Source organism: Engraulis encrasicolus, chromosome 19 (assembly GCF_034702125.1).
Source record: "Engraulis encrasicolus isolate BLACKSEA-1 chromosome 19, IST_EnEncr_1.0, whole genome shotgun sequence".
Lineage (NCBI taxonomy): Eukaryota > Metazoa > Chordata > Actinopteri > Clupeiformes > Engraulidae > Engraulis > Engraulis encrasicolus.
Window position 1 is genome coordinate 16,507,721 of NC_085875.1, and position 25,381 is coordinate 16,533,101.

A 25,381-nucleotide genomic window follows, 5' to 3' on the forward strand; every position below is an offset into this window, starting at 1 on the left:
CATCCATGTTGACAAGTCGGAGAGGCAGGCAGAGATGCGTTCCGAAACCGTGGTGTCCTCTGGCCGGAACGACAGGTACATCTGGGTGTCATCAGCATAGCAGTGGTAGGAGAACCCATGTGTTTGAATGACACGTCCCAGGGAGGAGGTGTATATTGCAAACAGAAGGGGTCCCAGCACTGATCCTTGGGGTACGCCTGTGGAGAGGGTGTGAGTCGTAGACAGCTTCCCTTGCCATGACACACTGAAGGTGCGTCCAGAGAGGTAGGAGTTGAACCATGAGTGGACAACGCCTGTGATTCCCATGGCTCTGAGTATCCTCAGGAGGATCTTGTGGTTGACTGTGTCAAAGGCTGCAGACAGGTCTAGTAGTAGTAGTAGTGATGTTATATCTGTACACCAGCTTCTTAATTTTGTCCTTTTACTCTCAATGAATTTATGTTAGCTTTTCATATTGACAATGAGATTCATATTGACAATGCCATGTATAGCCTATGTAACTGTTATTTGATTCTATATTCATGTCAACACAAGAGATGGCAGTAGATCTATACGAATGAATTTGTATGTTTTTTCAGTTTCACAATCTCCATAAACGACCAAACTTCACCCTCGGTGTCGCAAGTGTTTTTCTGGAATTGTTTTGCTGTCTGGATAGCAGTTACTAGGACAACTGTGAGACCAGAACAATAGGGCAGGTCCGGATTAACACACAGGCTAGATGCGACTGCAGCCTAGGCCCCCCCACCAGGGGCCCCTAATTGGCCATAATTGAATCTGGAAATTGAAGATGGAGATGGAATATGGAAAGAATCATCTGTCATGTTGAGTACAGTTGGTAGACACGTTGTCCTTAATTCCTACCTCATAATTGCGACATTGTCTATGTAAATTTGTGACAAAATGTATCATCCAGGCGGCCCTTACAGAAACATTTAGCCTAGGGGCCCCAGGCAATCTTAAACCGGCTCTGGTAAAGGGGCAGCTATTGTGTAAACATTTTTTTAAAAAGTAGCCTATTATGGGCAGCTGTGGTCTAATGGTTCAGGAGATGGGATTTAGATCAAAAGGTTGCAGGTTTAAATCTCTCCCTTCCACGTCCTATACCGCACTCCATGGCTGAGGTGCAGTGGAGAGAAGCACCTAACCCCATATTGTTCCAGGGACTGAAACCAATAGGCTACCCTGTAAGGCTGTAAATAGCTGTAAGTTGCTTTGGAAAAAAGCATCAGTTACACTAAATGTAATGTAATGTTCCCTACAACTTGTATAATTCCCTTTGAGTTGAACATCTAACATCTACCGGTCCGGTAACTAACATCATTCCATTAGTGGGCAGGTGCAAGTGGGCCCCCTGGCAGCTTTATCAAGGCCTGGGTCAGTTGTCTTTTGGATTATAAGTGACTATGATACAAATCACATTTTTAAAAATGTAAATATAATATCTTAGCCTATTTTCTTTTCTTTTCCTTTACTTTACTTTATTTTATTTTATTTTATGCTGGTTTTCAACAGACCCAAGAAATAAGACAGTGACCTTTTACTTTTCCCATTCCAAAACACGAGGCGGCAGTAAAACGTTTTTTAATGAGCAATAGAATTGCAAAAATTCTCTATTCTAATATAGATCATATAGATGCATATAGATCGTCTCTGGTAGAACTGTTTGTTTGTAGTAGCTGAGTGTATTACTCGAAAAGCTAGTAGATTTCTCACCTCTGGAAAAACGGTGTGCTGTCGGAATAGTTTTAAAGCCAAATATCTAAAATTTGCCCAATTTCAATAGATGCGTGTCTTTTAGACATGGTGAGCTGTTACTGTTTGGAATATGACAGAAAGACGCCCCCTAGTGATGAGCAGTGGCAGTACCCGGAACTGATTTGTGTAAAGTCAAAATGCCATATGTCACTGCATACCTGTCATTTTTTTTCTACTTAATTTCACATATTCCTGGCGGTTTTGGTGCAGAAATTTCCTTATGGAATATAGAGATAAATGGGGTAAGTCTGTAGCTCCACGTGAAATGGATTTTGATTCCATTGTCATGTCGTGTTGTGGAATGTTTGGCTAGATTCCGGGTTTGTTTGCTGAATGCAAGCATCCGCACTCGGTGGGCAATACAAAATGTATATCGTGTGGTATCATTGTGTGCATAGTTTGGAAGAATGGTTAATGCTTAACACCTGATTTTTGGTATGCTATTGTTATCCAGCTCATAATAATCGAACGCAGTATGCATGCCTGACATGCAAAGGAGATGATAAATGGTGGTGATGGTGGTGAAGATCTTAACTACTAGATCCTTGAGTTGCAGGCTCCACAGCATGCTTGTAAACTGATAATGTCTCTTGTATCATGGGGAGATGGGTGCCTCTGCTTTGGTTTATGTATTCAACTCCAGAATATTCCTGTCCAGGAAGTGAGAGGGGGAGTCCATATTTGCATTGCCCAGGCTGCCTCCTAGTAGCCTAATGTTGTTTACTTAGTTAACTCCTCACCATGTCTGCTTGCTTGCAGAAGCAAAACTCGGCTGTCTTCAGGAAAACCCTGTTTGCCAACACAACAATCTTCCTGAAATGTGAGTCAGGATGAGTGGGTTGGTGGGTTGTTGTCATATTTTGCAATAATCTACATAATCGACTATGTCCACTAATCATGATCAAAACACTGCATGTACCTTATATTGCTTTGTGTTTAGTTAAAGGTGATGAGCTATCATGTGATGACCACATGACATTCAACATTTCCTGGTATCTCCGCTCCTCTGTTTGTTTCAATGAAGTTTTCAACACCCCTGTGAGTAATGCAAGTCCCTTGTGAAATATGTGGTTAATGGATAGGGGGCTCAGATAGCATTCATTGCTCATTTTATTTTTAAAATCCTAACCTCATAACACTAAGCATGTGACAGAGTGTATAATTTACAATTATACATGTGTAATTAATAATAAATAATACATTACTTATAACAGTCTGTGTCTTTAGCCTCGAACACCTAAATAACTTAGCCAGGCTGCGCCCTCCTAGTGATGCAACACCTTCGGCGGCGTTGCTTCGAATCGTGATTGCAGTCTATGATAATTAGGCTATAAATGACTACCTAAATTGACAAATGCGACCCCCCTCCACTCCTCTGCAGGACTTGAAGGCTGAGAGTTTGTTCGGCAGGCCTGATATGCTGAATGATGGCTGGAGTGGACACTACAGTCAGAGCTTCATCTTCTTTGACAACTGCTCGGCCCTCTTCACTCCACAAGTAAGAGGAAGAAAAGTGGTGCATGAAATCGTATGACTGTCCGTCAGACGACTGGCTTAAAGCAAAGTGTTCTTGATTTGAACCATAGGCACTTCAGGCCAAACATCACTGTGCTACACTGCACCTGACCCACACATATGATACAAATACAAGGGCGTATGGATGTGTGTCACAACATGTAAAAAAGTCACCACATCAAGTCAGGAAGTCTAGAAGGCATTGCGTAAAGCCAGCCACTAGCTAGACAGATGATTGCACTAAATAAGCCCTAATCCGCAAGAAAGGTTGAGAGAAAAGGAAAAAGCATAGCATACCACTGTTGCCACATCATGGCTTCCATCATGACACTGCATCATGTACACATGTACTAGAAGCCATTGCTGTCATCATGGGCGTAATTTTAGGGGGGGGTGGTGGGGACATGTCCATACCACTTTTCAGATAAACCTAGCTTGTTCCCACCACTGTTTCACAAATATAATGCCAAAACAGCATAACTGGACAATTTGCCATTAAAATGCCCCACCACTTTTCGAGCCAAACCTACACCTTTGGCTGTCATTGCTGACAGCTTTTATTTTTTGCCCTTGTTTTCCTCAGGCCTACTACAAAGAGTTTGCTCCGGTCCATCCACTTGTAAGATCTATGGTGAGTCCTCTTTAAATTATATTGAGAGTTCATGCTTCTTGGGACTATTTGTGACGTAATATTATAATGTCATGCATTATGAGTGGAGTTGCAAAGCGCACACCAGAAAAGGAGGTGCTGGCAACCAGTAAAACACTTGCAAGTTGCATGAACAAGTTTTTAATGTGACAACGTTTCGGCCTGTCGGCCTTCCTCAGGTCACGTGTCGCATTAAAAACTTGTTTATGCAACTCGGGAGTGTGCGGCACTTCTCTCCTCCCGCAAATGTCATGCATTATAACTTAAATAATTGATTTGAAGAGCCATGTTGTTTTTCTAGCCCAGTGGTTCTTAACCTTTTTCTCTCAGCGCACCCCCTTACCTGTTCACAAGACTAGCCGCGCACCCACAACCCAACATGTATAACGTGTACAAGCACTAAAAAAAAATTTTAGTAATGTATTACAATGATTTTTGCTTGAGATATTATTGAAAACTTTAAATGGGGACCAAAACATGTTTTAATGTGGTTAAGATTTGGCCTAATTATAATGTTTCCAAGCAGGATTTTAGTCACAACCTCAACACAAACAACATGCAGCGCACCCCCTATAATGTCTGGCGCACCCCAGGTTAAGAACTACTGTATCTAGCCCACAGTCAGACTAACTAAATATGAATTGGTACAGTGCCGCCAGTTACTATTGGCACCCTTGAAGTTTAAGTACATTATGGGACATATCTCCAGACAACAAATAATAAGGTCAACCATGATTTTTCTATAGATAGCTTGTGGTTAATACTAATATAAAAAGATCCTGATGGTAAAAGTTGTGTATATTTCCATTTATTTCTGGATATATTGCACACTTTGTAAATAAAATTAAAGGGTGCCAATACTAACTGGCAGCGCTGTACTTCAAAAGAAGCTCCTCATACTGTATATGTAAACCACCAATACCGTATATAAAAGCTTTGCTTATTGGTTGTTTTAGGCTGTTGTTATAACATTTGTGCAGAGGTATGACATGCATGTGAAGCTTGACGTTGTTTTCTCCACAGACTGAGGACAGTCTTAATCAGAGCGGGACAAGCCCCTTTGAGGACAAGCCGGTGAGATTTTACTTTTTTATTTAAATTTTGAATTGCCTCGAATTAAGGTTAATTATTTTTTTTTGAGAAAAAAACTATCTTTCGCTAACAACGTTAGCATTAATTAAGTTGCATGAACTTTTGTTATGAATTATAAATCGATTTATGTCTTTAATGGGAAAAAAAGCCCTACAACACAGCACAGGATGAACTTAAACTGCAATATATTGCTATTCATAGTAAGTGCTAAGTGAGCCTTGTATCCTATGCTGCAGATGGTTGGCGCGGTGGCCAAAGCGTGGTCAGACAGGCCGTACCTCTTCATGGTGAAGGTGGACATGGGCCACCGGGATGGAGGCGAGGAGGAGAGGACCAGCAACAATCCTAGTGGACCATCCTTCACAAGTCAGTATAGGAAGGAAAGAGCCTCTTTTCATCATACTGTAGATCTGTGCTTCTCTCAATATGTTTAAAGTTGATTTTTACTAACCTTTTAACAGAGTTTTTTTTCTATTCATTAACAAACAAATTGTAAATGTTTGATAAATATAAAATATTCACATAACATTTCCCAGTCATTTACAAACATTTGTTAATCTTTTGTTCATCATTTGTTCATTATTTACTAAGTGTTATTAATACTTTATAAGCAAACATTATTATAAAGTGTTACCCCTTTTTTGAAAACTAACAGTTTAAACTGAGGCAATAAAACCGACATCCTGTTTTTTCTCCAGTGATGGTGGAGATGAAGGGTCCTCGTGGATACTTGTCACCAGCTGACTGGCCCCTGATGATGGTAAGCTATTAAAGGGGTATGCCACTATTTTTGGGCTTAATACAGTTAAGACCGTTGGCTGGGGTTTGTAAAGGTGGTAAAGTGTCTTATTTTTCATGTTAAAGGGGTATGCCACTATTTTGGGGCTTAATACAGTTAAAATCGTTGGCTGGGGTTTATAAAAGTGGTTAAGTGTCTTATTTTTCATGTTAAGCGTTGTCTTGCTTTAAGACAAGTTAAAAGCGGGAATATGTCGCTTAGCTAGTGAAAGTCAATGGATCCATATAGCATTGTAGCATGCTGCACGGATACATTGACTTTCGCTGGCTTGGCGACATGGTCCCTCTTTTGACTTGTCTTGAGGCGGGACAACGCTTAACATGAAAAATAAGACACTTTGCCATTTTTATAAACCCCGGCCAACGAACTGTATTAAGCCCCAAAATAGTGGCATACCCCTTTAATACCACTTCACAGTTGAGGACGATATTATTAGCCCCGCTCCCCGAAATTAGACATATCTCTTGATTTATCAGTGAGAATGACCATTATTAACAAGTTTTTTTTTATTCTGGAAACAAACACACCATGGAGATAATGTCCACTTAACATTATACACACTTACAATTTTGACGTTTGACATGTAGAAATGCCATTAGAGCTGGATCATTTGGCAAAGTTGTATTCATATTCCACTATGTTGTGGTCATAAATGAAAATGTCAATGTGGATGTGTTATGCTCCCCGCATACCCCCCCCCCCCCCCACCCCCCCCTTTTTTTTTTTTTTTGTAGTTCTACATGGTCATGTGCATCATGTACGTCTTCTTCGGAGTGCTGTGGCTGCTGTGGTGCGTCTGCTACTGGAAGGACCTCCTTCGGATCCAGTTCTGGATTGGGGCGGTCATCTTCCTGGGAATGCTGGAGAAGGCAGTGTTCTACTCGGAATACCAGAGCATCCGTTACAATGGCGATTACGGTGAGTTAGTCCAAAATGCCACAGTGGGTTTACATACAGTGTCCAATCTTGCCCTCCAACCCGTGCCTGCAGTTCACCTAGGGAGCGCTGTCGAGACAGCAGAGGCCATAAGGCTGGGGCTAATAACTGACAATTGTGCTCGCTGTCGGCTGAAACTTGACAATATTACTGTAAGTTCTGAGAAGCCAATGTTGATTTACGTAAATCAAATGTACAATAACCTGGGAGTTATGTCCTTCTGATTTCTTACAGCTTTGGCATTTATGAGTCAGGCTCCGCTAGCATCTTGCTAACAAAATTGCTTTACGGCCGTCGTGATCACAGCAATGCAGCCGGCCGACCAATCCAAACGCAGTGTGTGAAGCCACTCGTGACGTCATATTGACAATAAAGACGTATTTTACAAAGATCCAGCGAGTTTAAACATTCAAACTAAGTGCTGTTTGAAAGGATAATTTATCCTGCCTTTGGGAAAAATAAAATGAAACGATGATACCAATTCTCTCCCAAAGCAATGGCAGCATCTGTGGTTGAGCTCCATGGGACCCCCATTCATTCTAACAGCCTCTGCGCTCCTCTGCACTGTCTGGATGGCGCCACTTAGTGGACAGTACCATCCGGAAAAAGTCGCAAGATTCCTCTCTCATACTACCCATAGATCCTCTCTGAAACTGCCTTTTCTCTTCAGGTTACTGGTGTTTAAATCACAGGTGAAAGCCACTGTCTCGGATCATAAAATAAATAACTGATATGAATTAATTATGTGTACATAGCACAGATAATTAGACCTGATTTAAACTTCTTATTGGTTGATGTTTATGTTTCTTTGGAATTGGGCTGGCACTTTATCCATAGCCATGTACAGTATAAAATCAATAGTAATCATTTCAAGACACAGATGATAGGTGGATGATAGGTATTTCCAATAATAAAATGCAAAAAACATAAATGGTGGATATGTCGTTTTGCAGCAAAACTCTTCATTTCCAAACATAATACATGGCTAAATTTGTGAAGATGATTCGCAACCTTTTAGTAACAAAAAAAAAAAGTAGTCACAGTTCATTTCTACTACATAAATATCGTCCTAAGTAATTAACACACGTTCCAGTTCTTCCATTTTCTACAGCTTGAATGCTACCAGCAGTCTAACCAGGCTTCCATTTTTGCCCTGTAGTTCAGGGCAATGTTATATTTGCTGAGCTGCTGTCTGCACTGAAGAGGTCTCTGGCCCGGATCCTAATGCTGATCGTTAGTCTGGGCTATGGCATCGTCAGGTGAGTTTCTCTGCAACAGAAATGCACTTTCAACTTAAAGTGATACTGTCCCATTTTTGGAAATAAGCTTATTTTACACCTTCCCTTGAGTTAAATAATAGGCTCTTTCCTTCCTCCTGTACTTCCATCTGTTTTCTAGTTATGGCAGTGCACATTTTACCTCCAAACTAACAGTTAAAGGAGAAGTCCAGTTTTTTTAACATTAAGGCCATTTTCTGAGTGGTCTGCAATGTTTTAGAGTTCCCCTCGCCGTCTATCTCATGTTTGTTGCAGTCTCTGTTATTTGGCTGATTTGGATTTGATCTCAACCAGCTTTAGAATGGCCGTCTATGGGCACCTGCAAGTTTGTTCTTAAAATCACCTTTAACATTTGTTTTCAAGAATATGCAACTCACCAAGTGTTCAGCAGTATTCACTGGTGTTCCTTAACAATTTTTGTAGAGAAATATGGCATCTGTCCTGTTTTATGTGTGTTTTATGTAGCAATTTGTAAATTAAGTTTCACTTTCACTTGACAGAAGGCATATTTCGCCTTGAAACTTGTTAGGGACTGCTAGTGAACACCCCTAACCACTTTGCGAGCTGTAGACTTTCGAAAACAAATGTTTAAGGTGATTTTAAGAACAGAGTTGCAGGTGCTCATAGACGGCCATTCTAAAGCTGGTTGAGATCAAATCCAAATCAGCCAAATAACAGAGACTGCAGCAAACATGAAATAAACGGTGAGGGGGACTCTAAAACATTGCAGACCACTCAGAAAATGGCCTTAATGTTCAAAAAGTGGACTTCTCCTTTAACACTGGGTCTTTCTCAAAGCCTAGGCCAGTGTCCTTCCAAGTGTATCAGCCTAATTAGTCACGCCCAGTGATTGGATACCCTTTATTAGTCACACCCAGTGATTGGATATTCTGTAGAGTTCACCAAAAAGTATCCAATCACTGGGCATGACTAATTAGGCTGATACACTTGGAAGGACACTGGCCTAGGCTTTGAGAAAGACCCATTGAGTCCTATGAGACCAATTAGCCGTGAGCTGGTCTCATAGGACTCAATGTTAACTGCTAGCATGGGGGTAAGACTTGCACTGCCATAGCCAGAGAACTGTTGAAAGTACAGGAAAACGGTAAAAACCTATTATTTAACTCAAGGGGAGGTGTAAAATAAGCTTATTTCCAAAAATGGGACAGTATCACTTTAACAGTCTCTGTAGCAGATCAATGATGTTTGTTGTTATGTCTGTGGGATACAGGGAAGTGGAAGGGATGCATGGAATTACGTTGTTTCAAATGTCACCATGTGTATGTTTTAATGATTTTAGATATTGGAAATATCCCCCTCACCGATAATTGCTCATTGGATTTATGTATCTTTTAATCATGTGTGAAAGGTATTTCACATGGTGTCCTGTTTTTATTATGGAATTGAAATCAAATCGCCACATTACTAGATTAGTAGAGTTTTCATATTTTGTGTTTGTGTTCCTTAGGCCTCGGTTGGGGACCACCGTGCATCGCCTGGTGGCTGTGGGCCTGCTGTACCTCCTCTTCTCGTCAGTAGAGGGCGTACTTAGAGTCACAGGGGTGGGTCACTGCTCCTTTTAAATCCTGACAATGTGTTATTTATTCAGTGTTAAAGGAGATAATAATAATAGGTATGTATCCCTACAGAAAAAAAAATGTTTTCACATTCCCTGACAAGCCAGACTATAGCATGAAATGAATAGTCTGGGTTCGCACCATTGGCAGAGCTGTGGACCCAACGGTTGGCGTTCAGGTTGCGTTGTCACCATGCTAAGCCCATGACCCGCTACATGAACTCAAAACTACACAGAGGGGGTCAGAACCAGGCCAGATTCATGGCCCAGCTATGATTATCCCCTATAGTGCGAGGCTAGACAAACCTGCCTGGTAAATAAAACATATTCTTGGTCTAGTACTTGGCTAGTCTTTACATGCTGTGTGTGAACAAAAGAAAATGTCTACAATGTCTGGCAGCGATTTAATGTTGAGATTATCTGGGGGGCTCTAAAGTAAAGCCAAAAAGTCTGCACACTTACAGTAAATCCTTTTCTGTTTTGTCTTACCAAAGTTGGTCTTTGAGATTGAAAGCTTGGCAATGAAAAACGGAAAATGATGTAAGTGTGCAGACATTTTGGCTTCTGTTTTCACATTTTTTTAGTCATGTCTTGCACCTTGTAGTTGTGACTGAGTGTGGTGTAACCAGTTTAAGTTTACACTAGGGAGCTGTAATAATAACTGTATTTGTATAGCACAACGCATACAGGACATGGCGCTCAATGTGCCTAACAGTTAGATTGACAACAATGTTAAAAACAAAAAAATAATGAAATGAAGTAAAAGAGAAGAGAAAATGATAAAATAGATAAGAGAGATAAAATAAAATAAAGCTGAAATAAAGGAGACAATAGCATAAATTAAGTATCAAAGAGGCATAAAATCTACAAGAATCAGAAGGTTTAGACCAAAAAACAAGCATCATATAGTCACAAGGAACAGGGCCCTGTCTCACCATAACTGTATTTGGGCGTTACCTTCCCTTTTTGATCCGTAATTACTTTACTGCATTACCACATCAATCTTAGTCACATACGGTACTGCAGCTGACCTATCTCCACTTGCCTCACCATGAATGTATTTGAATGCTACCTCCCCCTTTGATTTTTTCTTGCATTCCTGCATTATTACATTCACCTCAGTGAAATGCGGCAGCGGTGTGACCTCTATCTGTTCCACTGCACCTGCATTTGTCTGTCGAGTACGAGTGGTCAGATACAGCTCTAACGTCTCTATTTGCAGGATCAAACAGTACCTGCATCTGTGTGTACCATCTTGGTAACACTTTATTTTAGGGATACATCTATAAGCACTAATACATACAATGTTAATGCCTGCATAAGTACCTTGTAATTCAGAACTGTAAAAGAAAGTGATCCGGATACTTTTCTAACATCAAAGAAAATGACAATCTTTTTTACATGTGGCTCCTCCATCGTACAGGTTTAATAACCATCTTGGTAACACTTTATTTTAGGGACACATCTATAAGCACTAATACATACAATGTTAATGCCTGCATAAGTAACTTGTAAGGCATGTACTAAGCAAACGCTAAGGCCTACTAGGTCCTTACTAAGGTTAAATTGGTAATACATCCCTTATTGTGCATGAACAAGACATTGGCGAATACATGCCTAACAAATGTTTGATTTTGCTTTGTACATGCCTTACAAGTTACTTATGCAGGCATTAACATTGTATGTATTAGTGCTAATCAGGGCTTGAAAACGAAATTATTTTTCAAACGTTCCGTTCCGAACGGTTCAGGCAAGTTTCAGTTTAACGTTTTCGTTCCTGCAATCGTTCCCCCACAAAAATATCGTTCCTGAACCGGTTCGGAACGAAAAATAACGTTCGTTCTTAACGTTCCTGCAGTGTTTAACGGCAATATTAAGTCTATTTTCGTGGACTTTATCTTAGAATAGACGTACTCATTATTTCCCCTTGATTTACACAGGTATTCTCAAAAATAATAACACACCCAAAAACACTCAGATGGGCTATCCATCCTGGCAGATTTAACCGGATGCCTATAATTCTTATCAAAAGTAGCCTATGCCAGCCCAGTAGCGGTGGGTGGATGTTGATTAGGGAGGCACAATACAGAATAGGCAGAGAGAGTTTTAAAAAATAGCCGGAGAGAGTTCCTAAAAAAATCTCTGGAATAGCGCAGGTAAACGTCAGCATAATAAGGTGTCGATAGGCATGGATTTCAGTTCTTGCCTAGCTCTAGGCCATGATGAGGTTTGCAGCAAGTGAAACGTGTAAGTAAAAGGGACGCAGTTTGCTCCACAAAAAAAATCCCAAACTGTTTTGAGATGTGCACGATGCAAGGGGTCACTAGTTCTAGAGAAGGGACAGGTTGCATAGTCTGAAACCTCGGATATGCTCTCAGATATCGGCTACCAACCATTCCAGTGCAAGTCCATCACCACAAAACCGGAGACCTTTTGTAGCCTAACAGACAAGCGTCACAAAATAGTAAGAGTTTCCACGTAGTCCATCCCATCAGCCCAGCCCTCTGCACGACAGAAGAGAATAATAACTTAAACAACAACAAATGCGCTGTCTTTCTCTATCCCTGCTTGTTGTCACACGCGACCTAGTGTTATTCGTGATGACAGCCAGGAAATATTGCGCAATAGGCTACTGAGGAAACCATCGAAACATTGAGCGCGTCAGCTAACGTCAGCTAGCGTCTGTCCATCTGCCACGAATGACTTTATCCCGCATTGACCACAACAACAGATAAATAAGACGTCCTTGATTACAGCACATAAAACACCAGCGCTCACCTCTCTTCTCTACAACCGACAGTGGGATACACTGCGCACAACAAACGCACTTCAGTAACTTTACGACAACATAATTTGCCATAACCGCATTGAACATCGAGGCACTCGGCGGTGCCATTACAAGTAGTAAAGCTATGACTTACCCACCAGTTGCCTCTCGAGACGAGCACTCTGCGAATTAGGTTCATCAAATCGCCTATCCAATTCCTTTGCAAATCATAGACTGTATGGTCCAAATACTCTGTCCCTGTAGGAATCCCAACACCGATCTCAAGACATGTTCTCTTTTGCTCTCCATGGTGTCAATATAAAACTCTGTAGGCGGCGGCCTACTGTCCGTGAATGAGACTGAAGAACAGCGCGGGTAAAGTGTCATTTCTCTTACAAAAACGTATTTGATATTGGTGGTCAACAACTTTTATTTTATTAGAGCCGACTTCCAATCACTACGAGAAAGCCAGGAGAACAGACAGTTTAGTTCTAGTTTCCTATCAAAATATCTGAGAAGCACATCCTAAAATTTACCCAGGAAGCTTCTCCATACAATGCACAGTCGCACTCTGATTGGCCAATGCTCCTCAATATTTTATCAATCGGCGGCAAGAGCTCAGGTGAAGCAAAATGCTGTATACATGTTTCCCCTCATACACGTCAGTAGCCGAACTAAAAGACTGCTTGTCGCCATGGTTACTCCTCAAACAAAATCGTGCACTTGTATGAAATATAGAGAACGAAAAGAAAACCGTTATTAACCGGTTTGTGGATTTCAGAATAACGTTTTTGTTCCGGAACACTTGAAGACCATTTCGTTTTCGTTTCCGTTTCCGTTCCTTGTAAAATTCCTTAAAGGAACAGACCACCCTTTTTTGATTTTCACATATGTGCAGTATTTCCAAGCATTATTTATGAATGTGCATATAATTTTCGTCTATGTGTTTGCATTGCCCCGTTTAACAGTATAGCCACATTAGGCATAGCAATGCAAGTCTATGGTACAAAATAAAACACAATCAAATGTACTTATAAACCATTTTAAAATTAATGTAAAATTCACCAGAGTGTAAAACGGCAATTTAATTCCATCCAGTGACCACTTGTGGCTTGATGCTAAAGATACCAGTTACTTCCAGTGATTATGCTAAGCTATGCTAATAATTCTGATCCAATAAATCTAAGTACTGAAAACACTGAGACGAAAATGATATGCACATTCATGAATAATGTTGGGAAATACAGCAAATATGTGAAAATCAAAAAAGGGTGGTCTGTTCCTTTAACATTTCGTTCGTTTTCGGTTTTCGTTTTCGTTCCTTGAACCGGTTCGGAGCCCTGGTGCTAATAGATGTATCCCTAAAATAAAGTGTTACCACAATCTTTTGTCTTTGCAGAGTTTCTATGGCACCGTGGCGCTGTTGGCCAACATCAGCCTGTCCCTCATCGACTCCTGCGTGATGTGGTGGATATCCTTTGGCGGCCGGGAATGACCTTCAGACACGTGTACAGGGTTTCCCCCAGCACTTTATTGCTAAGGCGGCCACCTTGACAAGAAACGTCTACCACCTTGAACAGGCCCCTGAAAAGATAAAGATTTCATGTTGTTAATGTAATTTCTAAAGGTGCTTACCCAAAATAATACATTTTTAACGCCCTACCACCTTGACTAACACAAATTCTGGGAGAAACACTGATGTATAAATATTTGCTCATCTAGTTGTTTATTACTTGTTACTTTTTCAGGCTTTTATGCCTTTATTTAGAACAGGACAGTTTGAGATTGATAGGAACTGTGTGTGGGGACTGGGGAGAGAGATAGGGAAGGATCCAGGAGGTTGGACTCAGAATCTGGCCTGGCTCCCTGGATTTATGGTATGACACGCAGAGGTGGAAGAAGTGCTGAAGTTGTGTACTTAAGTAAAAGTAGAAGTACCCTGCGAAAAAATTACTCAAGTGAAAGTAAAAGTTGTACACCAAAAATGTACTTAAGTAAAAGTCCTAAGTACTAACTTTTAAATGTACTTTTTGAGTACAAAAATACAAGTAGGCCTACTCGTGCAATGGCTGTCTTTCTCCATGTCTGTCAACTTGATCCAATAGGAAAAAGTTTCTGCAACGGTTTTCGGTTCTATTGAACATGACTATGGAGTCATGTTAATGTTTTTTAAAGTATCTTTTCTGACTGGGTGTCAGTTTGGAAGAGGGGCTTGGTCCCGCCTCCCTGCCTGCAGCTGAGGCTACTCAAATATCCACGAAACACAACAGGAAAACCTAGGATAAATGTAACTAGTAACTAAGTCTTCTTCTACAAATGTAAGGAGTAGAAAGTTCAAGTAATTGTCAAAAAATGTAACTGAGTAAAAGTAAGAGTCTGCATTTTTATTTTTACTCAAGTAAGTACAAATTCCAGAAAAAACTACTTAAGTACAGTAACAAAGTAAAAAATACTTAGTTACGTTCCACCTCTGATGACACGTTAGCCTTGTTTATTATTTGTGTATGAGAACAAGTATACTTCATAAACTTGCTTGTTTACAGGAGATTTTTAGGGGTGACATCTGTTGTGCCGAATGATGCTGTTTTACTGCATACTCCCTTAACCACTGGACTGCCTGCACAGGACTGCAGTTCACAGGAAAACAACGAGCATTTTAGATGACCCCATCCATCCTCTTCACTCTGAGTTTGAACTGCTGCCCTCAGGGAGGCGCTACAGATCATTCATTGCTAAGAAGAACATTTGAAGAGTTCAGATGCAAAACCCCCTAAGTGCCATTTCAGAAAATAATCTTAATTCATTTTTATTTAATACAAAGCTATCAAAATTGCATATTTTTTTATTTTATTTATGTAATATAACTATTTATATGTATTATCAAGTACATGAATGTAAACCAAACCAACAACGGGGTTCTCTAAAAATATAGAAGTGCAGGTCTTCAGCAATGGAGTTAGGGGGTTTTGCATCTGAACTCTTCATTTATAAACATTCTTTTATTCCAAATGCAATTTCCTTAGTCAATAAGCTATGGAATAGCTAGAGATAGGGTCTTGAACTAATGCCTGACTTGCATATGATGTGTGTGCTGGGAGGGGTGGTTGGAGGGGGGGTGGATGCAGCATTTGTATGTGTGTTTTCTGTCTATTTGTGTCTATCCGTGTTTATATCCTGTTTTTTACCCTGTGAGACCAAAGGCAATTTTCATGCTTGCATGATAATAAAGTATAATCTATCTATCTATCTATCTATCTCCCTTAACCTTACAATCTGCACATCTACATCAGTCTGTCCCAGACCACAAGACTTCTTAAACTTCGCAGAAATCTAGTGAAGCTGTCCCTCTACCAGCACTTTACCAACACCCTCATGTTCTCCGTGTTGGGTAAGTAAAAGTGTGTGTGTGTGTGTGTGTGTGTGTGTGTGTGTGGGCGCGTAAATATGATGTGTCTGAAGACAGCTGTGCAGATCAGCCTGTCTCTTCACCAGTGTGTGTGTGTGCGTGTGTGTGTGTGTGCATGTATGCGCGCATGTGTGTGTGTATATGTGTCTGTCTACCTTTCTGCTTGTGTGTCTATCTGTCTGTTTGCATCATTCATGACACTGATTTGTAATGCAATGTATGGTATGTAATGTAATGTAATGTATGGTATGTAATGTAATGTAATGTAATGTAATGCAATGTAATGTAATGTAATGTAATGCAATGTAATGTATGTAATGTATGTAATGTAATGTAATGTAATAATGTAATGATTTGTATTTTTTTCAGCCTCCATTGTATTTGTTATCTGGACAACCAAAGTCTTCAAGCTCGTGGATTGTCAGACTGTGAGTATGAGTATGTTGTGAATTGTCAAATTTGTGAGTATGTTGTGGACTGTGGACTGTGAGTATGCTTATATTATGGACTGTCAGACTGTGAGTATGAGTATGGTGTGGATTGTTAGACTATGAGTATGGTGTGGACTGCCAGACTGTGAGTATGAGTATGTTGTGGGTTGTCAGACTTGTAAGTGAGTGTGATTATGTTGAAATAAGGACGTTGTGAGTATGAGTATGTTGTGAATAGTCAGATTTGTAAGTATGAGTATGTTGTGGACTGTCAGACCTGTGAGTGAGTATGTTGTGAATAGTCAGATATGTGAGTGAGTATGTTGTGAATAGTCAGATTTGTGAGTATGTTGTGGACTGTTAGACTATGAGTATGAGTTTGTTGAAATAGCCAGACTGTGAGTATGATTATGGTGTGGATTGCCAGACTGTGAGTATGAGAATGGTGTGGACTGTTAGACTGTGAGTATGATTATATTATGGATTGTTAGACTGTGAGTATGAGTTTGTTGAAATAGCCAGACTGTGAGTATGAGAATGGTGTGGACTGTTAGACTTATAAGTGAGTATGAGTATGTTGAAATAAGGACGTTGTGAGTATGAGTATGTTGTGGACTGTACAGGCCTGTGAGTATGAGTATGTTGAAATAAGGACGTTGTGAGTATGAGTATGTTGTGGACTGTACAGGCCTGTGAGTATGAGTATGTTGAAATAAGGACGTTGGTTGTACTACTGTATAGGAGCATGTGGAGGTTTTATATTTCTTGGCATGCGCCAGCTGCATGGTGGTTCTATATTTGTGTATCAGCCAAATGTACTGTATGTGTTAGCCAAGGGTGAAGAAAGTGTGTGCATAGACTAAATGATACACATGAAAAGATGTGGTTTAGCATAGAAAGTTTAGTCCCTTGATATGTTGTACACCAGGGGTGGGGAACCTTTTGAATTTTAAGGGCCACTTCAAATTCCTCCAAGGGCTGTTAAAGTCCTTCAGGGGCCATGCTATGAACTATGAGGCCTATATTGAAGGTGACCACCTTTACAACAGAGCCCACCTTCTTTATTTCCCCTGAAATATAACTTAATTGTATTGCAAACGTAATGTCTAAGATTCCTTTACAAAACATGTCATATTTCATGTGAAGCTGCATAACATTAAAATTATATCGGAGGCCGGATAAGATGGCATCAAGGGACATTAACGGCCCCCGAGACATACAGTGCAGGCCAAAAGTATGGACTCACCTTCTCATTTATGCATTCTTTTTTATTTCCGTGGATTTTCATTGTGTATTTTCACGCAGGGCATCAAAACTGTGCTTGAACACATTGAGAATTACGTACTTACGAAAAAATGTTATTCTAGCTGTTGTCAGCAATGTCATCTGTCTATCCACCTGACGTCGACACGGCACAACTGATGGCCTCACACATAAGCTTATTTTTGTCTATTTTCAAATAAAAATGCCCAGTCAGTCATGTCAATCCTAATTGAACATTAAAGTCCTTCAATAACTTACTAGAATTGTAGAACTGGAATTTTGAGACCTAAAAAATAGTTTTAAACACTTGCCAATACAAGCATTTTACTGACATTTTCTTGATATGATATTGAGTCACAGCCAGTTACTTGGAGACGTCAAACCTGTGTTGGAGGGAATCTGTGGCAGGGTTTTTCACTTTCACTTTTACTTTTTGTATCACTGTTTCACCTAGATAACCAGCTATGCTGACCAAGTGACCTATTATCAGATCAAGATTATCTGTCTTGTATTGCTTGCTTGTGGACTCGAATGACAGGGTATTTTTACTTGAAAATAGACAGAAAAATAAGCTTGTTGAAACATGTGGGGCCCTTAGTTTTGCTGTGTTGACGTCACTGTTTGGTATTTTTTGATATTTTTTAAATAATTGTTTTTATTTTTTTTACATATTTTCCTTTTTTGTTAAGCAAAACATTATACATGTGTTCATGCACATAAATGATGTACTCTCTGAAAATGTATTATGTTCTTTAAAAAGCCACAAAAATAAATAGAATTAATTAAAGGAGAAGGTGAGTCCATACTTTTGGCCTGTACTGTAGGTTTCCTACCCTTGTTGTACACGAAGACTGCATCTACAGCTCCAGGCCTTTTTATTAGAATACCATGAAAAAGTTGATTTATTTCCATAATTCCATCAAAGTATTGACCATTGCATGTTATGTAGAAAGTACCAAATTTCAACTGATTTAATGTGACCCGAATTTTGATGAAGAAAATTGTGATTTTATAACAATATTCTAATAATGCGAATTCCCCAATTCATGGGTTTTTTGAGCTGGAAGGCCAACGTATATAAAAAAAAAAAAATAAAATAATGATTGGAATAGTTAAAAAACTGGGCCATGAATCTACAATCCATGACAGTTTAACATTATTGATGAAATTATGGAAATAAATCAACTTTTTCATGGTATTCTAATAAAAAGGCCTGGAGCTGTATGTTGCTGCTTTTTTGTTTCTTGACTTCCACTACCTAATATACATGTTATGCAGTGTGATTACCGTAATGTGTGTGTGTTGGGCAGGGCTGGAGGGATCTCTGGGTAGACGATGCCTTCTGGAGGCTTCTTTTCTCCACCATCCTGCTCGTCATCATGGTCCTACTGCGACCCTCAGTCAACAGCCAGAGGTGTGTGTGTGTGTGCGTGCGTGTGTGCGTGTGCGTGTGCGTGTGCGTGTGCGTGTGTGTGTGTGTGTGTGTGTGCGTGTGCGTGTGCGTGCGTGCGTGTGCGTGTGTGCGTGTGCGCGTGTGCGTGTGCGTGTGCGTGCGTGCGTGCGTGCGCAATCTGTTGGTGTCTTAAAACAGTTCTGTAGTTTTCAACATGTCTCAGCACCAGCTGTGTACTGTGTAATTGTGTACTGTGCTGTGTAATTCTCCTCCACATACCTAGATAATAAAAGACCCATTTTTAATCTGTCACCTATAATGTAAAAGGATATAAAACAGTGATTCTGTTACTCACTCTAAGGTTACACTTTGTTTCACTGTCCCTGGTACACTAATTAGGTACAGTGTAACTAAATATGTAATAACATGTAACAGTATGTGCTTGTACAGTACCATGGGTTAGGGTTAGGTATCTACAGTGTTAGCACATAGAATAATATATATTACAGGGGTTCCCAACCTTTTCCAACTTGGGGCCCACTCGAAATTGTCACAAATGTTCTCTGACCCGATTACGAATAAAACTCACATAAATCAGCAGCAACACACACCAAAATGTGATTATCATTTTTAGAATATTATTTCAAGGCCCACTTGGTATACCTTCAGGGCCCACCAGTGGGCCCCGGCCCATAGGTTGAAAATCACTGATATTTTACATGTCAATATGGTGTATTTAGCTACACTAAAAAAGGCTCCATAAAATAAAGTGTCATCCAGTGATTGTTGTTGTGCTGTGCTCTAGGTTCTCCCACTCTCCTCTCATCGACGATGATAATGAGGAGGAGGAGGAGGAGGAGGCCAAGGAGCCCATGCTGAACAAGGCCTTTGGTGAGACACTAAACGCACTCACATACAGTCAGTGTTGCCAGATTGGGCTGTTTCCCGCCCAATTGGGCTGCTTTGGATGGCCGTGTGCGGGACAAAATGGCATTTAGCAGAAAAACCCTCACAATTTTTGCCATAGAAATCAATAGAATTGGGCGGGATTTTGTGCTTTTAGGCGGCTTTTGAGCATTTTTTGGGCTGGAAATCATCAGCCTCATCTGGCAACCCTGCATACAGTACACTCAGACGAAGTAGAAGTTGAAGTCTAAAAAAAGGGGGTGGGGGGGGTCGTCAAGGGTCATGGGGCTAGTGACGTGTGTGTGTGTGTGTGTGTGTGTGTGTGTGTGTGTGTGTGTGTGTGTGTGTGTGTGTGTGTGTGTGTGTGTGTGTGTGTGTGTGTGTGTGAGAGAGAGAGAGAGAGTGTAAACATCCAAACCAGGAGTGGAACTTAAAAAAATTCCCCACCAGTCACTGTGGCAGGTAGATTCTAAAATACTCTTGTTTCAGAGGTCATAAATTCAGTTACTGTGATGCCAATAACTGTTTTCATTATCAATTTGCTTAAACCTTTGATGTTCGATGCTGTGTATAATTCAGCATTAACCTGGGCGCCTGTAGAAAAATGTCACCCGTCAAGGTGACGGGTGGGTTGACATTTCACCCGCCAAAGGCCAAATTCACCCGTCATTGGCAGGTTGACGGGTGCTTATTTCTATCCCGGATCCAAACTATAAGGAAAATATAGAACTCGAAAGTGGTTGTACCGTAAATATTCATGAAAAATGCCATCTGTGTATGGGCACTGGGCAGCATTCATTTTGCAAATAAACAGCAAAAAATATTAATATAATTTAAAAAAATATCTACTTTTAACAAATGTTTGTGTTCATGTTTACATTTGTTTCTCTTATTTGCCGTTCACCAGAGGGCATGAAGATGAGAGGCACTAAACCAGAGGCCAGTGACACTCAGAAACTCCTCAGCAAAGAGGTGAGGATACATTTCACACTCCAGGTTCCCCTCTGTCAAAAAAAACAACACATTTAGATTGTCATTTGTCCCCAGTGCCATTCCCTGTTAAAGACCCTCAGATCTAGCCTCGCGAGCCATCCTATGTACTTCCGCCAAAGGATTGGCTCCACCACTGTAGTCTGGCCGTGCTTCTCTGTGGAGTGCCTGGAGCAGTAGAATTTTGATCGCAACGCCCCCCCAGAAAACGGCCAATGTGTAACTGCCAGCGATTGGGTGAGAGGTGTCCAATAATTTCAAACCATAACTGAGTGCAAACTTCCTGCTTCCTACAATCGCTTCTGAGCAAACAAATGCCAGACCATAAATATGAAATGAAATGGTAGTATTATGGGATGGTCAGAACCAGGCTACCTCAGATCCTCAACTGATCACATGACTTTATCTCTGATGTTGTTTAATGCATTTTACGATGTGGTGTTTTGTTTTATTTTACGATGTTTGTATAATGTTATGTTTTGTATTCCGTTTTATAACCTTATCCGTGGTCCTTTTAACATTTCAATGACTTTTTGTTTTGTCCTGTGTAGGGATGCACCGATACCACTTTTTTGAAAACCGATACAAGTACGAGTACATTAATGTGTGTACTTACCGATACCGAGTACCGATACCGATACCTTTTACCACCAAAATACAATGAAAATAAATGCATGGCCTTGTTTTTTTCCACCTGTGATATTTTTATTGTCCATTTCCAAGTAGATTTAAATGTTAGTAAATGTATGAGGTGGCACTTTTTCCATGCTGATTTCAAGTCCACAGAACATGACAAGATTTTGCATTGTTTTGAGTAATAGTAGTACTCGTAGCTGGTATCGGCAAGTGCTTGACGAGTACGAGTACGAGTATAATGAGCAGTATCGGGAGCCAGTATCGGTATCGGTGCATCCCTAGTCCTGTGTTGTTACCTGTCTGCCGTACAGTATATTTAAGCAATATGACATGAGTGGGAGTGAGTTTTTTCTAGAATACCCTCACGGGTTTGTCTAATGTGCTTGCCAGTAATATATAACCTTGATTTAGAATCTGCAAACTTGCATTACATTTTTTCAAATCACACACAAATCAAGTTGTGAATACATGCTGGAGCATCTTGAAGGACTGTAGTCAGTAGATTTCTATTCAACTAGACTGGTACCATGTAAATGGCTTGGTGCAATGTTTAATTCCCAATACACTACTTACTTATCAGTGACGAGTAACCTTGATTTAGAATCTACGGTTAAACTTAATTTTAATGGTTCACTATTACAGTGGATCTACTGCATTAAGTACAGTGTAAAAATCAGTGTAACAATAATACCATGTAATACCAGTGTAACATGATGTACAAATTTTGTACTTACATCTAGGGTTAGGGTTGGTACATGGTATCAACACTGTTATTACATATTGTTACACTGGTTATTACATTGTACCTAATGTGGTAGATCCACTGTAATAGTGAACCATTGAAATAAAGTGTTACCGAATCTGCAAACTTGTATCACATTATTCCAAACCACACAAAGTATCACATTATTCCAAATCAGACAGGGTTCTACTTGTGAACTTAATACAGCAGACTTCAGTAGTGAACGTCTTAACGCTCTAGAGCAGTAATTCTCAAACTTTTTCAGACCGAGGACCACTTTGTCCCCCCAAAAATGTTCAGGCACCACCTGTCAACCGAATTGACAGTTGACGGGTGCTAATTTGACACTACTAATTTCAATGCAGATCACTTTTTTTTTTACTCACATGTATTATGTGGTTATTGTGATGAAAATAAGACTTCAGCTATGCTTTTCTTTATAATAATGTTACAAATATAGCCTACTGCTAGCTTGTCTTCGAAAATTAGAAATCCCCGTACGGACCACCTGAGCGGACCACCACTGGTCCCCCGACCACACTTTGAGAATCGCTGCTCTAGAGTTACAGTATGTCAATTAGATTTAACTGATTTTGAACAAGATCTAGCAAGGCCCTGCCGTGGCCAACCGGTTGGGCACTCGTCTGCCATGTGGCCGACCAGGGTTCGATTCCCGGCCCGGGTCATTTGCCGACCCCTCCCCATCCCCATTCGCTTCCTGTCCACCTCTCAAACTGTCCTGTCATCAATAAAGTCGTAAAAGAGCAAAAAAAAAAAAATCTTTAAACAAGTTCTAGCAAATAGTGTACTGTTAATTTACTTAGATTGTTTTGGCCATCCATTTGTCCTGCTGAAGTCAATAGCATATTTCATGTTAAAATTAGAGATGCACCGGATCCTGATTTTTAGGATCCTGCCGGATACCGGATCCACTGCTTAAGATCCTGCCGGATCCGGAACCGGATACCGGATCCTACGAAAGGGTTGAAACACATAGCCTACTCGCACACGTGGGCCCTTTTTATTATGTTGGCTCAAACTATTTTTTTAGACTCATTGGGCTTTCACTCCATGCAGCGATTGGGGTTGTGAAAGACTGGCTGAAAAGCCTAGGCTAGAGATGCACCAGATCCTGATTTTTAGGTAACAGCCGGATACCGGATCCACTGCTTAAGATTCTGCTGGACCCGGATCCTGTGAAAAACCCTATTATCCTGCCGGAACCGGATCTTGGATCCGGTGCATCTCTAGTTAAAATACAGATAGTGCTATTGCTCTTTATCATTTCTTGACAGGATGAAGACCTGAAGTGGGTTGAGGAGAACATCCCCATATCTGTGGCTGACGTGTAAGTTATGAACAATACTACTAGACCAGAACTACTCATTTCATGCTTTTGATGAGGTGTCAATCTCCGGTCAAGAAAAATCCTGCCACAAATGAGATCAAACCAGCTTTGTATCAGACAGATTATAATTCGCTCTCAAAGCAGGTAGATCCGGTTCTTTGTGAGGTTTTTACTTTCATTAACTCAATATGAACACCTCTGTTATTCTATATGGCTTTTTGCTTTTCATATGTTATCATTTACATGACCAAAATGACAAAAAATCACTGCTTCTTTAGGAAAAGCGCTCCCAGAGAGAGTAGAGAGAGAGAGGTTCCATTGGCCCATTGTTTCCGGGTTCTATTATTGCAAGGGGGAGGGGGGGAAATCTAGCCTCGCGAGCCATCCTACGTACTTCCGCCAAAGCATTGGCTCCACTACTGTAGTCTGGCCGTGCTTCTCTGTGGAGTGCCTGGAGCAGTAGAATTTTGATCGCAACGCCCCCTCCAGAAAACAGCCAATAATCGAATACGCCCCCCACGTGGGGACGAAAGGGGGAGGACGCTCGTGACAATGACGTACACATCTGCGCCAGAGCCATTGGTGTGCGCTATGTTGTTGAGTAACTGCCAACGATTGGGTGAGAGGTGTCCAATAATTTCAAACCATAACTGATTGCAAACTTCCTGCTTCCTACAATCGCTTCAGAGCAAACAAATGCCAGACCATGAATACAGAATGAAATGGTAGTATTATGGGATGGTCAGGACCAGGCTAGGGGAAATCCCCCTTTAGGCAGACCTAGGCAGACCTAAGGACTGTTCTATTCAATGCTAGGAGCATTATGACACGCCCTTTTAGGCAGACCGGAATCTGGTCACGTTAGGTGCCCATAGAAACCTATTATGTTGGCATATCTCTATATGCTTAAAGAATCTCTGGCGCTCCTGTGTAATTGTGATTCTTCTTTTCCACTTCACAGGGCCCTTCCTGTCATCCTGGATGAGGAGGAGGTAAAGGAGTGCTTGTCTTTTATACCCCCCCCCCCCTCTCTCTCTCTCGTGACCGTATGTCACATTGTCATCTATTAAAAGCCTGCAGTCAGTCACAGATGCTGTGTTTTAACAGCAGAAACAGCAGCTACAGCACTTGCTAGACCATACCAAATTATGAATCACTTTGTACCTTTTTCTGTCTCTTCTTCCTCCTGCCTTTTGTATCTCTCTCTCTCTCTCTCTCTCTCTCTCTCTCTCTCTCTCTCTGTCTCTCTCTCTCTCTCTCTCTCTCTCTCTCTCTCTCTCTCTCTCTCTCTCTCTCTCTCTACTGTAGGAAATTCAAAAAGCTGAAATGGAACGATCTAAAATGGAGTAGCTGGGGGAAGTAAGCTGAATGACACACAAGCACACTGCTGTGCTCAAATACAGTAAGATACAGTCTGGCCTGGACCTGCCTGGTGCCTATAAATATTACTGTTTTGATGGACATGATTGACATTTGGACATGTTATTTTGTACAGCTTGTAGCCTACGGTTGTACGACACTGCTGTGACAATGCTACCAATTAACTTGCTGAAAAATCCTCTCTCAAGCGGTTCTTTACTCAACTTCTATACTTTGTCACTGGGCTGCAATGTTGATGGATCATGTTTCCTGTATGCTGGTTGTCTAAGTTAAGTCCCCCATTCCGGCCATGCATTTGTGTGCAATATTATAAGAATTGTTAAAAGGCAATTAACTTATTTATTTTTGTCACTGTTAAGGTTTTAAATGGGAAGAAGGGTATGTATGATAAGAGTATGATCATGTATTGTATAGATATAAAGGTTGATTTGAAGTACTACTGTTTGTGAGACTTTCTGTTGCTGGGAATTAAAGTTTGTATGAAACTGTAATCACTTGCATTATTGTTTTATTTATT

At 40.6% G+C, this 25,381-nt stretch overlaps 1 protein-coding gene across 1 annotated transcript; it reads left to right on the forward strand.

Moving 5' to 3' along the window:
* The first annotated feature begins 1,875 nt into the window (after positions 1-1,875).
* On the forward strand, positions 1,876-25,349 carry LOC134434989 (transmembrane protein 87A-like). Its single transcript, XM_063183702.1, has 20 exons — positions 1,876-2,000; positions 2,518-2,578; positions 2,699-2,796; positions 3,140-3,256; positions 3,857-3,904; positions 4,946-4,996; positions 5,251-5,380; positions 5,713-5,774; positions 6,548-6,731; positions 7,909-8,008; positions 9,495-9,588; positions 13,769-13,840; positions 15,649-15,757; positions 16,145-16,203; positions 18,780-18,883; positions 19,668-19,753; positions 20,676-20,740; positions 23,432-23,484; positions 24,446-24,476; positions 24,793-25,349. The coding sequence occupies exons 1-20, from the start codon at positions 1,896-1,898 to the stop codon at positions 24,832-24,834; spliced, it is 1,671 nt and encodes a 556-aa protein (XP_063039772.1). The 5' UTR covers positions 1,876-1,895; the 3' UTR covers positions 24,835-25,349.
* The last annotated feature ends 32 nt before the right edge of the window (positions 25,350-25,381 follow it).

Bases quoted from the DNA above. Each gene is read 5' to 3' on its own strand.
- LOC134434989 (XM_063183702.1), top strand. From the start codon at position 1,896: ATGCCATATGTCACTGCATACCTGTCATTTTTTTTCTACTTAATTTCA. The intron at 15,758-16,144 runs GTAAGTAAAAGT...TATTTTTTTCAG, and splicing joins CCTCATGTTCTCCGTGTTGG to CCTCCATTGTATTTGTTATC. The intron at 18,884-19,667 runs GTGTGTGTGTGT...GCTGTGCTCTAG, and splicing joins CCCTCAGTCAACAGCCAGAG to GTTCTCCCACTCTCCTCTCA.